At 33.5% G+C, this 17,735-nt stretch overlaps 1 protein-coding gene across 9 annotated transcripts in view; it reads right to left on the bottom strand.

Annotated features, from left to right (window-relative positions):
- Positions 1 to 17,735, bottom strand: part of DOCK7 (dedicator of cytokinesis 7) — a 200,771-nt gene that overhangs the window by 40,953 nt on the left and 142,083 nt on the right. For 5 of the 9 annotated variants that reach the window (XR_006734166.1, XM_045547862.1, XM_045547863.1 and 2 more), the window contains 6 exons: positions 13,266 to 13,448; positions 13,001 to 13,163; positions 9,545 to 9,641; positions 6,878 to 6,974; positions 5,171 to 5,305; positions 4,111 to 4,263 (listed from right to left, as the gene is read on the bottom strand). Coding sequence is in view for 8 of the 9 variants with exons in the window: in XM_045547862.1 (XP_045403818.1) it covers positions 4,111 to 4,263; positions 5,171 to 5,305; positions 6,878 to 6,974; positions 9,545 to 9,641; positions 13,001 to 13,163; positions 13,266 to 13,448 (828 nt within the window). In the remaining variant the exon portion in view is untranslated. The remainder of the gene's footprint in view (positions 1 to 4,110; positions 4,264 to 5,170; positions 5,306 to 6,877; positions 6,975 to 9,544; positions 9,642 to 13,000; positions 13,164 to 13,265; positions 13,449 to 17,735) is intronic. The other 4 variants (XM_045547864.1, XM_045547865.1, XM_045547869.1 and 1 more) reach the window with 1 other exon arrangement.

Below are 17,735 nucleotides of genomic sequence, written 5' to 3'. Positions count from 1 at the left end.
AATCAGTCAATACCAAGACATATCCTAGGAAAGGTATTTAATTTTAAATATAAAGAAAGAATTTCATAAACAGCTGGGGAAGAAACATCATTTTTTATCTTCATATATCTCTAAAATGACTTTTCTTTTTTTTTGAGACAGGGTCTTGCTCTGTTGCCCAGGCTGGAGTGTAGTGGCATGATCATAGCTTACTGAAGCCTTGAACTACTGAGCTGAAGTGATCCTTCAGCCTTCTCCTTCAGAGGAGCGGGGACTACAGGTGAATGCCACCATGCCCAGCTAAGTTTTTTATTTTTTGCAGAAATGAGATCTATGTTGCCTAGGATGGTCTCAAACTCCTGGCCTTAAGCGATCCTCCCACCTCAGCCTCCCCAAATGCTGGGACTACCAGTGTGAGCCACTGCCACCAGCCTTACAACAACATTTAATGCCAGAAGACAATCATACTCAATTATCCTTTTTTCCCCCTATTAAGTGTTCTTTATCTGACAAATTTTGCTGATCTTGCTTATACTTTTTATTATTCAAAGTCTGAGGCAAAAATTTTACAACCATTTCTGCTGTCTTACGAGTACAGACTACTTTGAACAAACAAGAACTTGAGAATATTATTCCCACAAACCTTCATGAGGACAATATTTAGCTGAATAAGAGATGATTAAAGCAAAAAAACTGGTGGTAAGCAACATTTCATTTTACAACTAAGAACTAAGACTAAAATGTTACAGCTAAGAAAAAACTGGGAGAGTGAGAAGGAGGATGGAAAGAAGTACTTTGATCATCATATCTGCAATAGATACAAATCAAACAACAATATTTGAAGCTGACAAATCAAGTGAAGTACATGCAGATTCAACAATACAAATGTAATCAGTAAGAAAGATACTTTACTGGCTACAAAATGAATTACCAAAAAAAAAAAAAAAGATACTTTATTGAAATATTGAGGCAGGAAGAAGAATGACAGAAGGTAAAACAGAAAAAAGAAAATCAGAAATTTTATCACTGTTCATTAAAGGGAGTTAATAGATACTGTCTCAAGTAGTGTTTCTCAACATTTTTTTCATTATTGTTCCCCTAATGGATCTTTTTAAAGATTTTTTTCTAATCACACCTATGAAATTTTAATACCAGTGACATACTGTTTATCTGTTTATGTACGCTATATATATCTGAGTTTTATATATACATAAATATAAAGCTTATTCTTTTGATTCAATATAAGGTTATGGATGACTAAACATAAAAGTTTTAAATTAAAAATTTGAAAATGATTTACATTTAACTTAACTTTGTAGCCCTGTTTTCTGAGAAACATTTAATGTAATCTTTTTGCTTAAATAAACTGTAATCCATCAAATTATACAAGCAAATTAGCAATTTATATAAATATAAAACAGTAATAGCAATATAGTCAAATTTTAAAAATCATTCAAAACTGCTATTTGTCCAGCAAAATGAAACAATTAAAAAATTAATTTCTTAAAAATTATTTCAGCAAACTTTTAACTTTTGCTTAATATAAGAAAATTTTAACTTAATTAGCTACTAGATAATTCATTCAGATATTATTGACATTTTTTTTTCAGCAATTGATATGATTAATGATGGCCTAAAATAATTTCTGTAGAATTAAACAATAAATTACAAATTTTTAAATTAATTCTCAAAGCCCAAGTCACAAAAGTATTGATAATGAAATATAAACACTACCCACAAGGCAGCCAATGGAAGCAACCTCTTGTCATGTGACTTTGAGACAAAATAATTGATTAGATGTCTTCTAATACAGCTATCTATTCTCCATACTTTTATAACCTTGACTTTGTATACATTTTTATCGTCCATGAACTTAGTGTCAATGCTGCTCATGTGATACCCCATAAGAACAATGAGAGAAATAAATACTAAGGAATATGATGACGTTGGGTAGCATTGAGCTTTGGGGAACCATAAACCATTGTGATAGCTAAGATTTTTTTTACCCCCTCCCCAAGAACCAATTTCACTCCCTTGGTGGCAGTACTGCCTCCACTGAGAATGCATGATCTAAAGAAATAGAAGACTACAGGCGTTATATAATTAAAACTTTGCTAAATATGATAAATACTATACCCCCCCAAAAAGGTAAACTGACCATATAGTGTAAGATGAAAACCATCAACACATTTAAAAAAAAATGTTGGGCAAGGGGGAAAAGCATAACAATATAATAATACAGAATTTCAGAACATATCTAATATAATAACAAGTATGAAAAGGTTTAATTCAAATTAGAGACTGGATCATAAAAGGAGGATTCAACTCTATGTTATATATGAGAGGCACACCTAAAATAAAGTGAAAATAAAAGAACAGGCAAAGGTAACTTAAGCAAGCTAAAATTAAAAAGAACACAGAGGTCAAGATCTTAATATTAATACCATATAAGGTGAAATTCAGTTCCCTCCAAAGTTTTAAATGAAACCAAGATGGGTTATTTTCAATTCTAAGGAGAACAATTCATAGGAAGATCTAATAGTTATGAATATCAATACACCAAAAGTAAGAGCTAAACGAGAGGCCAGGCACGGTGGCTCATGCCTGTAATCTTAGCACTCTGGGAGGCCAAGGTGGGAGGACTGCTTGAGGTCAGGAATTCGAGACCAGCCTGAGCAAGAGCAAAACCCTGTCTCTACTAAAAAATAGAAGGCCGGGCGCGGTGGCTCACGCCTGTAACCCTAACACTCTGGGAGGCTGAGGCGGGTGGATCGCTCGAGGTCAGGAGTTCGAGATCAGCCTGAGTAAGAGTGAGACCCTGTCTCTACTAAAAATAGAAAGAAATTATATGGAGAACTAAAACATATATAGAAAAACTTAGCCGGGCATGGTGGCGCATGCCTGTAGTCCCAGCTACCCGAGAGGCTGAGGCAGGAGGATGGCTTGCACCCAGGAGTTTGACGTTGCTGTGAGCTGGGCTAATGCCACAGCACTTTAGCTGGGGCAACAGAATGAGACTCTGTCTCAAAAAAAAAAAAAAAATTAGCTGGGCAACTAAAAATAGCAATAACAACAAAAAATTAGCTGGGCATGGTTGTGAGCGCCTGTTGTCCCAGCTACTCTGGAGCTGAGGCAGGAGGATCTCTTGAGCCCAAGAGTTTGAGGTTGCTGTGAGCTAGGCTGACGCCACTGTACTCACTCTAGCATTCTAGCCCCAGCAACAGAGCAAGACTCTGTATCAAGGAAAAAAAATAAAAAAAGAGCTAAAGGAGAAATACACAAAAATAGGTAGAGGCTTTAATTCACTTCTATCAGTCCATGAAGTAGAGCAAAAATAACATAGATATGGAAAAACAGAATAATGTAATTAACAAGGTATATTTGTGTATGTTTAACTCAATATTCTGAAAATAGAAATACCCTTTTATTAAGTGCTTGTAAAACATTCTTAAAAACTATGTATGGACACACAAATACACACACTCATGGTACAGAAAGAGATAAATAGTATATACGTTGTATAGTTACAATGTAATAAAACTAAAAATGAACACCAAAACTTTGAAACAAAAAAGCCAGTCAACTCTTTGGGCTAAAGAAAATGCAAACTAAAATTAGAAAATTACTACATATCAGAACCTATGAGATATGAAAAGCAATCCTTAAAGGAAAATTCATGGCCTCAAATACTTACATGAGCAAAAATAAATGAATTAAATAATTGACTCAAAAAGTAGGAAAAATATAACACATGAATATAATATCTAATAAAAAATTTAACAAATTGAATTCTTCAAAGGTTGTGACATACAATCATAAAATATCAAGCCCACATTTAAACCTTTAATTTTCTTTTATTTCTTTTTACTTAGGGATAATAATTAAAGTGTAAAACTGTTCAATGTACATTTATATTCTAAGTGTGTACTACTATATATATATTTTAAGTATAGGAAGCATAATTGGTGATTTGCATTTTTGTAAGATATCCATAGAATGAGAAATATTAAGACAGTCTAAGACTTAAAACATGCAAAAAGACCTATGGTCCCCGAAAAACTATTTAATAACTATCTGCAGAAGTTATATTTCATTATGAATCTACAAAATTTTTCATGGTAAAATACTTACATTCCCAATCTCAAAGTTTTGTCTCATTAGTAGGTAAAGGGAGGCACTAGCATGTGACCGTATCGTACTGATGCTACTGCTACAGTGTCGGAGAAGCCTGAGGCATAAATCAGCACACTGCTCTGTCTCTTCTTCAAATAAGAGTTCAGGAAACTGCAACAAAATAACATCAACACTGACTTTTTATATTAAAAGTTCCAGAGAGAAGTTAATATAACCAGAACTGGAAATCTGTAAGTATAGCACAGAAATTAAAAGAATGGTTAAGGGACAATATTAGCTAATGGTTAACAGCATGGACCACAGAGTCAGACAGACTGCGTTTGAATACTGATTATGCCACTTACTAGCTGGTAATGTGATCTTGGACAAATTTTCTCATCCATAAAATAGGCCTAATAATATTATTGATGGGATTGTTGTGAAGATTTGATCAGATAATGTGCATAAAGCAGTACAGTATAGTAAACAACACATATGAATTCTATAATGTTTTTGTTATTATAAAATAGTATGTAAGTTATTTTCACTGCTTAAATTGTACAAACATCTCTGTATTCTGTCTTTTAGGATGACTAAGATGAAACAGCTCCCTTCAAAACTCAAGAATATGCAAATTTCCAGTGGAAAACAAACATAGGCAATAAATATTTGCAGCAGATCAACACACAGAAATACCTTCTTTTCTGTTTACCACAGAATAAATTGATTCCACTGGGTTGGACTACTTACACATTGAATTCTTGATAAATTGAGTTAAAAAAAAAAAGACAGAAGAAGGTGAAAACAAGAGAAGTCCCATATTTAAGATCACCTATTAATTTCAGGCCCTTCTCCACATCAAAATTACTATTTTTTAAGCCGGAAGTTAGCTAAAAGTGATCCAAATAGATTCCAAAAGGTAGGCAACAGTAGAGAGGCAAAGAAGAATCAAGGATTTTAGGTTATCATTAACATTTTAACTACAACATATATTAACCAATGAATGTGTCAAATAATCTTAGGCAATGTTAATAAAGACAGCAAAGCCTGACAACATTGCGAATACAAAATAACCTACCTTTGAAACCAAGGCTCTCTGTGTAGCAAAACAGTGTTGTAGATAAACTGCACTTTGGTTACAGGCCATGCTATGTAGTAGCACTTTTAGCACTCCACCAAGGATGCTCTCTTTGGATTCTGTTACAGAAACAGTCTGCAATTTAAAAACAAACAAATAAAATAGAGATGTATCTGCAATTTGGTTAGGGAGGTAGAATATATATAAACAAACAAATACTTTTTTTAAAGATAAGAATGATAATATAAGATCTAGCAGGCTTCAAGAAGGAGTTGAGCAGCATTTGGATAAGAGAAAGGGGAAAAAAGATAGAATTTAAATAAGAAAAAAGGAGAGCAAGGATATAATGGCACAAAAACATAAGGTACTATTTTAGGAAAACTGGTAAATAAATTTGGACTGACTTGAGGTTCATGTAGGAGATAAGGCTGAAAAACTAGAGTGGTGCCTGCCTATGGCAAAGAATGTTGGTTGTACACAAATAATCATTCTTTCCTACACCCTTTAATAACTGAAATCCTGAATTTTAGCTGGGGACTTTGAATCCAGCTAGTGAGAGATGTGATCAAAAGAGAAGTTTAACCTTCTGAATCATGCCCTTAAAAGAACAAGTGTACTCTGTCCTTCATCTTTCTTTCCATTGAATGAAATGCAGACATGAGGCTGAAGCGCAAGCAACCATCTTGGATTACATATCTTGGACTTATTATTTCTTTTGATTCTCTTTGTAAGAGTAGCTTAGACTTATACCAACTAATAGAATATCAAAATATAAAGAGCCTTCAAAAGTCTGAATAGTTTCTTATCTTTTTCTTTAGGTAATCAAAGAATATTAAAATTTTTATATTTTTAAAATTTTAATCAGGGTAATGAATAATAAAATATTTTAATAATCATCATCTCAAGAAAACACAGAGTGAATATCATGAAGCAGATGACCACTGTAATAGCTTTCAAATAAGAACCTGAAAAAGAGTGATGGTAGCAGAAAAGGAATGGAAGGTAATAGGAGAGAAACATATTTACTATAACAACTGGGAGATCCTGCTAACTGCATTAAATCCTGGTTCTTCCACGTACCAGCTGTGTCATCATAGGCAATTATTTAACATCTCTGTGCCTAAGTATTCTCATCTACGAGAAGGCAATATTGGCAGTTTTGACTGCCTGAGTTTCTTATAAGGATCAAATGAATTAAGATTTATAAAGTGCTTAGGACAGTGTCTGACACAGAAAAAACTAAATAAATGGCAGTTATCACTATTGTTACCAACAGGATAATACTGCCTAGAAGGCTATTATTAGGACCAAATGAGATAATTATAGATGAAGAACTTAAAACACTGCTGTAGCATACAGAAGATAATGAATGAACCCAATGTATCTATACGAAGCTAGGGCTACATATGCATCTTGAATATAGTATGATGGTAGAACATTCAAGTATAAATACTCAGAGGATGTTTGGAAATGCACAAGACTAGGCCTCAAAGGGGAGAGACAGAGATATAGATTTTATAATCATCCTCAAAGAATAAACAGTCAAAGCTGTGGGAATTTACAATTACAGAGAATCTCAGAATGCTTAGAACTAAACTTCTAGGAACTACTGATATTTAAATGATATTATATGGCTCAATAAATACTTTATGCCCAACCCCAATTTACCAAACTTGCATTTTAAATCCCTCTTCTTTGTGCTCTTACCTGAACAACAATCTCTAATGTATCCAAAATGATTAGGTTTGCTTCAGTAGCCAGGTTTCCATCAATCAATGCTTCATGTTCAATCTCTGCTCTTGACCTAATATAAAATATTATAAGAAATTATATTTATCGTTTTAAAGCCACAATTCTAAAAAGACTTAAGGATGCACAGAAATGAAAAACTTGAAATCATTTTCAATATTTGCCTGAATAAAAAATTACAAGAGAATAAGAAAAAAGACAACATTTTACTTATCGTTTTTTTACCCTACATTTTGTCAACTACGCCAGTACACATTTTCTCACCCCATTACAGAAGCACAATGCCACTAAAAGCATAAATATTTATTTTAGCTTTCAGACATGCAGCTAATACAGTTCTATTCTAAATGGCACCGACACTAGGTGGTGCTATGTTGGCTTGTATTTAGGACTGCTTCATGTAAAGCAACATTCGAATGTTTAGCATTCATCTTACTACTACAAAGATTTCCAATGTATTTATTCAGGATAAAAGTGCTTATTTTTCCTAAGGTTTCATCTAATTTCCCCAAAAGTTTTTATATAAATATGCTTAGATAATAGTTTAACTCTTCAGTGAGTCTGGATGAAATCATTCATTGTAAACAAAATAATGTGGGAAAAAAGAGATAACTATGTGAGGTGATGGGTATGTTAATTAGCTTGATTGTGGTGATCATTTCACAATTGTACACATATACCAAAAGATCATACTGTGTCTTGTAAATATACACAATTTTGTCAGTTATAATTCAATAAAGCTGGAAAAATAATAAAAGAAAAAAAACAAAATAATTTGATGCAATAAAGTGATTTGCTTGAATACTATATTTATAAAAGTATCATTTAATGAAAATAAAAAATTAAGAATAACTATACATGATTTATAGATAAAGTTGACATTTTTGTTTTATAATAATAGATATATAGAAACTATATATCACATCACAGTAGAGAAAACAACACATAAATCAAAGTGAAAGTACAAAGATATATTAAATGCTAACTGTTCAAAGTTCTTAGAACTGCAAGTCTCTGAATCTTTATTACCACCACTAAAGAGAATACTTCATAAATTTACATTTTACCATTTAACCAAACTGACTTCAGAACATCGTTATTAGAATTAAACTGGAAAAGAAAATAATGTTCAAACTTAAAATTCCCAGTGAGATTTTATAAAGAAACATAACAGTAACAAGACAGTTTAAACAAAAAAATCAGGAAAACACCAAAAAAGTCTTCCTCAAAACTCAGCAATATAAGAGAACATGTACAAATACAAAAATTAAGAAATATACTAATAATATAGTACCTGGCTGCTTTGTGATTTCTAAAAAACATAACACATGTAGAAAAACAGAGAAACAGATGTGGACAGAGAGGAGAGAGGAAAGCACACACTCAAAGTTTAAGAATTTTAAAATTTATATTACATTCAGTATCTGATTATTCCAAACTCTAATATACAATGGTACAGAGACTGCTGTTTCTCTCTCTGCTGGCTCTCGCAGGGCCTTGTTTCTTGCGTTTTATGATTTTACTGTCTGTGAGAAAATATTTGTGAAAGTTCATTTGTGACAATCTTCTGAGGCTTGGGCTGAAGATGGTTCTCAGGGTGACCAACCGGCCTGGTTTGCCTGAAGATAGGACTAAAGGGCTCCCTGGGATGTGAGACAACCAGCGCTAAAACTAGGAGAGTCCTGGGCAAACCTGAATGGTTGGTCATCTTATCTCAAAGTCTTCTGGGCCAGTCAAGCTACCTGAAAGCTAACTTGTAATTATAAACTCTCAAGAGAAAAATTTTAGCCCCTCCACTTAATGCCAAGTTTCAACCCAGGCAAGTTTACCTGTAGTCAACCTAAGCAGTGAGAAGGGTAGACTCTTGTAAGTGCCTTTGTAATTGTTTTTGGTAGTAGGGTCAGTCAGTGTACCTAGTTTGCCTTTGTGCTAGAAACAGAAGACCTGTGTTGTGTTTTGTCTTTCTTTAATTATATTCTTATTTATTTATTTAATTTCAGAATATTACAGGGGTACAAATGTTTAGGTTACATATATTGCCTTTGCCCCACCCGAGTCAGAGCTACAAGCTTGCCCATCCCCCAGACAGTGGGCACTGCAACAATTAGGTGTGAATATACCCATCCCCTCATACCTGCCTGACACCCGATGAATGTTACTACCATATGTGCACATTTTTTCCCATATATGTACACACACACACACACACATACACACACACATTTATTTATTTATTTTAGAATATATGTGGGTACAAATGTTTAATTATATTCTAAGCTCCAAGAAGGCAAATATTAGTTTTCTAATTCTTTGTAATACTTGAAATATTTAGTTCAATGTGAAACTGAAAATATGTTCAGAAAAGAGTTACTAAATGCATTTCCCAAGAGAATGTGTTGGAGAAAATGGGGTTTAAAATATAACATTTTGCTTTATTATGCCAAATGAAAAATTCTTCCCCAAACCTTTTGTAATCTAAAATTTAAAAATTAAATATATATATTTTGTCTTCTAAGATTTGAATACCTAATTAACATAAAATAAAACTAAAATTAATCATTTTCCTCTTGCATTTTAAATCCAACAAGCCTATCAGTGACATAAAATAGAAGAAGGTTATATTACTTGTCAAACTTCTCTGTGTTTTGACGCCAGTGAGTCATATCTTTTCTCCACCTCAGATTTTCTTGACTTCCAAAGGCACTTCCAGATGGGCTTCTCTCTGTCAAATAAATTTCAAAACTAACTTAAAAATGTCATTTCAGTCTGACCACATATATGTATATTTGCAAACATATGAGAAATATTGCACAACGTTAATTTTGTACACAGCCATTTTATCCTCAGTACAAGTGAAGAAACCTGAAAATGGTGCTTTTTCTTAAAATTTTTCACAGTTAATTACAGAAGAAATGTATTTGCTACATGGAATGTTTTTTGAAAAAACCTCACCCTTTTAAATACGCAAATATTCTAACATTGATTTCCTTAAAATCTTAACCATGGCTACATGATACGACCTTATGATACAACCTTATTTCCTACCATTCTCCCTCTTGCTTACCCCACTACAGTAACTGTGATCTCCTTGCTATTCCCTATCAACATATATAGTCTGACTCTATATGCTGCTGATTTAGTTCCTGTGCAATGGTTGTTGTTTCTTTTATCTGATTGTTCTTCCCACAAATTTTCACTGGCCAATCATCCATCACCTCCTCAGAAAGGCTTTTTCCCACTCTCCAATACTTCCTTTTCTTTTAATTTGCTTTGTTCCTTTCCATATTACTTTTATGACCACAAGAATATAAGCTACTTGAGAACAGAAATGATATCTGTTTTGTCCAGCACTTTATGTCAACGCTGATAAAGTATCTAGCACATATTGAGAACTCAACAAGTTTCTGTTTAATGAATAAACAAAACAGGAAGGATTCCTAAAGTAATACTTCCTTTGATCTACATAGGGCAGAACAAGAGGAAGAACAGGGCTTTCTTGCAAGAAGTTTCTAGGTTTGAAGGCAGACTAAATGATATGGGCTCCTTTAAGGGGCAGCAGCGATAGAAATAATTCATATGAATCCATCAGAAGCGGAGAAGGCATTGAGAATTATGGAGAAATATACAAATACACAATTAAACAATGGACTTGGTCATGATATCAAGCTTTCAACTAGAAAACTTTTGAAAAAGATAAGACTTTAAATTGATTGGGAAGATGAAAGAGTAATGAAAGTAAAAATTCAGAATTCAAATAAAAATTTTAAAAATACTGAGAAATAAAAATACAAAAAAGTACAACTTTTTAAAAAATACAAAAAAATAAAAATTAAAAAATATAAAAAAATACTGAGAAACAAATATTTGTTGCACAAAAAAGAACATGTCTGGATTTCTTCTACTTTCTTTCCCTTCCTTTCCTCTTTCCCTCTTCTTTGTTTTGAAATCTCTATATTTACAAAATTTTGTGAAAGAAAACACAAAAGATATGCCCATATTAAGAGATATAGCAAAATAAGTATCTATTTACATTTCTATCATTCATTTTTTTTCCCCATGAAATTGTGTCTCACCTCCTTAGTTAAGAATGTCTATTATTAGGTGGCCTAGCTTAAATGTACAAATGTAAATAAGATTTAAAAAGGCTTAATTTTTCTAAGAAAAGAATAACTTCAATTTCTATATTCAAACAAAGATAGTTGTCCTGAGGCCACAAGTTTAAAAATATTACAAATATATATTAACAATTCCCTTCTGTCTGTCACTTAGTTTATGATCTTAGGCAAGTTACTTACTTCTTTGAATTTTACTTTCTTAATCTAAAAGATGAGTATAATTATTCATTAGGTTTTGGTATTAATTAAATGACCTAGGTAAAAGTTAATTTTCATACTTTATTTTAGAGGGTTATACATAATAAATGAGTTAAAAGAAAACCCAAAGGTATACTGTAATCTATATATAACTAAAGTGGAAAAATGGTGCTGTATTAATTCCTTTAAAGGAAAAGATTGTGTCTTACTCATCGTTAAATTCCGACTACACATTATGAATAAAATATACTTTAAGTATATTTTATAGGCTGGGCACGGTGGCTCATGCCTGTAATCCTAGCACTTTGGGAGGCTGAGGCAGGAGGATCACCTGAGGCCAGGAGTTTAAGACCAGCTTGAGCAACATAGTGAGACGGAGAAAAGAAAAATTAGCTGGGTATGGTGGCACATGCTTGTAGTCCCAGCTTTTTGGGAGGCTGAGGCAGGAGGATTGCTTGAGCCCAGGAGTTTGAGGTTGCAACACTCTAGCCTGAGCAACAGAGTGAGATTCTGTCTCCAAAAAAAAAAAAAGAAAAGAAAAGAAAAGAAAATATAATACCTATATACACATACACCCCCACAACACACACATACACATACACACATATCCTTAAATAGATGATCACTATGGCCTGTCAGAAAACAATAATTTCAAAATTCATTTACATGTACATTCACATTTTAGGTTAACAAATATATATTGTGCTGTTAGCATGTGTCATGTACACAGGTGACTAAGCCATGTACCTGGCTTTAGAGAACTCCTAGAAACAATATTATTTGTATGTCACTTTAGCATTCACAAAATGTTCATGCATACAGGGTCATTATAAAGATGGTAATGATCAGTTAGTTACACTACCTTCTAAATTCTCAAAACAATCACAAGTAGACGAGGAAAAGAAAGGTGGGATGATTAAGTGACTAGGCCAGGGTTATATGGCTGATGGGCAGCAGACCTGGGATTAGAAAACAGACCTTAGATGCTACTAAATTGTTTTCTTCCCCTGACTATTTGCGTTTGATGGGCAATATTTTTACCTTATATACAGGGTATATTTATTCATTAATGCAAACTAGACATTTTTAAGAGTAAAAAGGGATGCTACATAGAATGAACCCTAATGTAAACTATGGATTCTTGTGTTAATGTAGGTTCATCAATTATAACAAATGTGCAGTTCTGGTGGGGGATGTTGATAACAGGCTATGCATGCGTGGGGACAAGGGGTATATGGGAAATCTCTGCGCCTTTGCTCAATATTGCTGCGACCCTAAAACTGCTCTAAAAACAAAACCAAAGTCTATTTAATCAATTAATTTATTTATTTTTATTAAAAACATTTTTTTAGGAACAGGGTCTTGTTCTTTCACCCAGGCTGGAGTGCAGTGGCATGATCATAGCTCACTGCAACCTTGGACTCCTGGGCTTAAGTGATCCTCCTGCCTCCACCTCCCAAGTAGCTGGGACTACAGGCATGAGCCACCACGCTCAGCCCTGAAGTCTATTTAAAAAGGGGGAACAGATGCTATTAATAATCACACAAGGGTACCAGGCATAAACTGAGACTATCTAAAGCAAACTGGGAAGTATATAGTCAACCCTCTTAAATCAGAATTCTAACTTGTATTCCTGCAGAGAAATGATTATTCAAGTTAATTCACAGTTATAGTTAAAACACCTTTTAAAAAGTATAAGATTGTCATTGAAGACAAGCAACAATTATCATTACAATATATGATTCAAGGAAATTGAAAAAATCCTCACCAGAAGGAGAAGTTATTGTGTACGTACCGAGCTGTCCTCGGCTTCGGCGCACCATTTCTTGCCTAGCACCTATGCTCCCAAGAATAGCTTCTTCAAGCTTTGCTCTCATGTCTTTTGATTTCTTAAAGGTCAAACTATTCATTCTTTCAAACACTTTTTTCCCCTAAAATTTAAACATTAGGAAAGAAGAGGTATTGAGGAAATTTTCTTCTTCCTTTTCCATGTTTCCTTTCTTGTTCTTCGTAATGTTATAATGACCACTTACTTTGTACTCAAAGCAAGACACACAGAGATAAAGCAGATCTAATAGCCGGTTTAGCTGCAGGACTGAGAGATCTGTAAACCACTTTTGTAGAACTGTTTCATCTGCATTTTTGAGAACCCAAAGTAGACAGATCAAAAGGCTCCGACTTGATTCTGCAGAAAAGGTGGTGTGTTGCCTGCCACTCTGAAAATAAAGAGTAGTAGAATGAGACAGATTGACAAATGACCATCTCTTGTTTTTGGTTGTCAACTATTTTCTTCTAAAAACAATAAAACAAAAATTGCCTCAAAAATAACATATTTAAAAATGAGCCACTTGATTTAGACAACACTTGTATAAAACAGTTATGCAGAACCTTACTAAGAGCCTACAGTCTAATGAACCTTTCCTGGCAATAGAAGTTTGTTTTCATCTATGGCAGAGCTGCCAGCGCAGAGTAAATAAATGTTAATAGAAAACCTAAATGGAAAAACTAAAGGTTCCTACCATTAAAAACTAAAAGATATCTACCACGGAATATTAAACATTATGGAAATAAAGGGAAAAAGTAAGTGACTCAGTAAATAAGAGTGTGGTAAGAATAGAAAACAATAACAAAATAATGTTTATCAGGCTTGGAGGACTATTGTTTCTGATTAAGGACCACTGACACACAAGGGAAAAGTCATAGGCCATGTAGAAATAAAAAGCTATTTTTACTTATAGCATATAAGGTTGAAATGGTATTTTCAATTTTCAATCTCCTTTATTTTAGAAGTAGGCACTTTTTGTAGCTGAACTTTCAGACATGCATAAATATATAGCACTAATTCAATTTTCAAGTAGCTATTTTTTTGGAAATACAATCAAAAAGTTATTTTCAACTTGACAAACAGGCATATCTTAACATCTCTTATATTCCCACATAAACTGCCAATAACACAGTATGAAACATTTTTGAAGAAAGTAAAACACGAAAAAGACTGAGTAATGTAAAGATGTCACTTTTTCTCCAAGATTCATATTGCTCCCTTCACATTACCACAGCTGCAGTTTCACCAGTACTATCTGCCTTCAGACCATCAGGATTAATCTTACTAAGTTCTTTATCACAGTTTGTATCTATCACCATAACAAGCCCAGCCTTCAGAAGCCTTAATTCATGCCTTAGACCATGATCACCATATGTATAGTTCTTTATTTTCTCTTTCCTGACATCACTTGCCACCTGAAATTTTTCCACTATGACCTCTGGAACACATTGTCAGTCATCGACAAAACTGCCTTATATATATGTTCACCAACTTCATTGAACATTCCTTTCATCTTGCTCTGGAGGACTGAAGGTAGGATAGGAGAAACCTCCTTGCTCCTCAAGGCTCCCTGCAGAATATTCTCTTTCTCCTCTGTAGGAATATACAGCTTGAATCTCATTTTATGAGACTATACCACCTGCCAACCTTTATCATTGCAGTCATATACTAATCCCCAGAGGACTAGCCCTTATATCTTATTGCTTTTAGCTCCTAACTTATTTACAACACTTTCTTAGTCTTTAGTGATTTCAATGTCCATGTATTTGATTCTTTTTTTTTTTTAATTTCAAAATATTAAAGGGGTACAAAGGTTTTTTTTGTTTGTTTGTTTTTATTTATTTATTATTATTATTTTTTTATAGTACAAAGGTTTTTGTTACATGGATAGCTTTTACAATGTTTAAGTCAGGGGTATTAGTGTGCCCATCCCCTGAAAAGTGTTCACTGTACCTGTCAGGTAGGTTTTGACCTCTCCCCTCCTCCCCTGTACCCCTTTCTTGATTTCCAATGACTTTTACTTCTCTCTGTGCCCATGTGTGCCCAACAATGTCCATGTATTTCCTCTCTAGATATCCTGTATTGCTCTTTGTTCCTCAACCAACTCTTCTAATTATCGCACTTACCCTTGCAGTCAAACCCTAGGTCTTTTATTACCACTATGGCATGAACTCTCAAAAATCTTGATTTTAATGATCCCTCCCCACAACTATCACTTCAACTTTCCATCTCACCACTTCTTGTAAGTAAGCTCCAAAACGTACACAATACCAAGTGCTAGGAAGAACATGGATCAACAAATACTTATTCATTGCTGGTGGGAATGTAAATTGGTACAACCACTTTGGAAAACAATTGAACCAAGTAAAACTGAACATGCACACATACTCTGACCCTGGATTCCACTCCTAGGCGTAAGCCCTAGTGAAACTCTTCTACAGAGTGATGTACAAGAACATTCATGACACATTTATTTATAATAGCCAAAAACTACAAAAAACACAAACTTCTGAGAAGAAAATGAATACATAATGTATAATATTTTCATGTAACAGATTGTTATGGCATTACAGACTACAGCTGTACATATCAACATGAATGACTTTTACAAACATCTAGAAAAAAATCAATCATAAAAAGGTTAAAATACATACAGGTGAAGGAAATATTATTTAGGAATATATACATAAATGGCAAAACTATAAAGAAAAGGAAGGAGGGACTTCTATTTTGGCAGAACTGGGTAATTCAAATGAACACTCTCACTAAAGATGAGCAAACTTGAAAGTATAAAGAGAAGGGTTTTTGGAAAAAATAGAAGAAAAAATAGAATTTAGGAAACTGAAAAGAATTTACCCAATAACCAAATTATGAACTCAATGTTTTGGTTTAACATAACATCAGGTACAACTAAGGAGAGAATTAATAAACTAGAAGATAGATCAAAAGAAACAATCCAGCATGAAGCACAGGTTAAAAAAAGATGGGATATTCAGAAGACACAATAAAAAGAACTAACATATATTTAGCTGGAATATGAAAAGAGGAGAGACAGATGGAGAAGAGGACATACTTGGGCAGTAATGGCTGAGTACTGTACAGAACTGAAGGCAGACGCTGAATCATAGATTTAAGAAGTCCAAAAATACAAAGCAGAATAACTATAAAGAAATTCAAAACTAGATTCAACTGAGTAAAACCATAAGAAACCAATCCTAAGGATAATATCTTAAACAAGCAAGAGAAAAAAAATGATAATCTTCAAAGAAGCAATAGATTACAGGTGACTTATCAAAAGCCACAATGGAAATAAGAAGACAGTGAAAACAAAGTTTTCAACACACTGAGACAAAACAGGAAACTTAGATTCTATTAAAAAAAATTCTAAAGAATAAAAATAAAATAAAAACAGTTTTCTAACAAACACTGAGAGAGCTCACCACAGGCAAACTAACAGTACAAAAAATTCTAAAGAACATATTTCAAAAAGAAGAAAAATGATTTCACACAGGTTAGAAATTCAGGAAAGAATGAAGAGCAAAAAAAAGTGGTGGACACATGGGCAAATCTAAATGATAATTGATTCTATATAGCCATAATAATCATAATCATAATAATGCCTTGTGAGTTTTAATGATATATAAAATTAAAAATGCACAAAAATAGCATTTAAGTTGGGAGAGAGGCAACTAAAGTCAACCTGTTCCAAGATCCTTCTATTAACCAAGGTGAAAGTAAATACACTTATTAACATTAGATTGAATAATTTGAGGATGCATACTGTAATTTCTAATATAATCATAAAAAGAACAGAAACAGAATATATAACTCCCAAAATAGTAGGGAGGAAAAAGTAGAATGGGGAAAAAATGGAATGAGGAAAAGATAATCCAAAAGCAGTCAATAAATGAGAGGGAAAAAACTCACATAATAGGAGAGACAATATAAAGTAAAAAAGTAAAATGTTAAATACATTAGATTTAATTATACTAAATGTATATGAATTAAAAACTCTAGAAAAAGGAAAAGATTCACAGACCAGATTTTTAAGATACAAGACAAACTCATAACTATGTGCTGTTTATAAAAGATATATCTAAAACATAAGGATAGGCTGGGTGCAGTGGCTCACGCCTATAATCCTAGCACTCTGGGAGGCTGAGGCGGGAGGATTGCTTTAGCTCACGAGTTTGAGACCAGCCTGAGCAAAAGTGACACCCCATCTCTACTAAAAACAGAAAAAATTAGCCAGGCATGGTGGCGCATGCCTATAGTCCCAGCTACTCGGGAGGCTGAGGCAAGAGGATAGCTTGAGCCAAGGAGTTTGAGGTTACAATGACCTATGATGGTGTCACAGCACTCCAGCCTAGCATGACAAGCGAGACCCTGTCTTAAATACATACATACATACATAAATAAATCGATCATACAAGATACTTTACATGCCAAGAAACTGAATAAATTTCTACTAGAATAAAATTTAGAAAAGCCAGTGGAAGAAGAAATACAAAACTTGGACAATCTTATAGCCATTGAAGAAATTAAGTCAGTAACTTTAAAACTTAAAAAACAAAAAACAAAGTGGCTTGTGCTTGTAATCCCAGCTACTTGGGAGTTTGAGGCATGAGGATCACTTGTGCCCAGGAGTTTGATGTTGCAGTGAGCTATGATTTTGCCA

Source organism: Lemur catta, chromosome 3 (assembly GCF_020740605.2).
Source record: "Lemur catta isolate mLemCat1 chromosome 3, mLemCat1.pri, whole genome shotgun sequence".
Taxonomy (NCBI): Eukaryota; Metazoa; Chordata; class Mammalia; order Primates; family Lemuridae; genus Lemur; species Lemur catta.
Note: the sequence above shows the minus strand (reverse complement) of the source record. Positions and strands in the feature narration are given on the sequence as shown.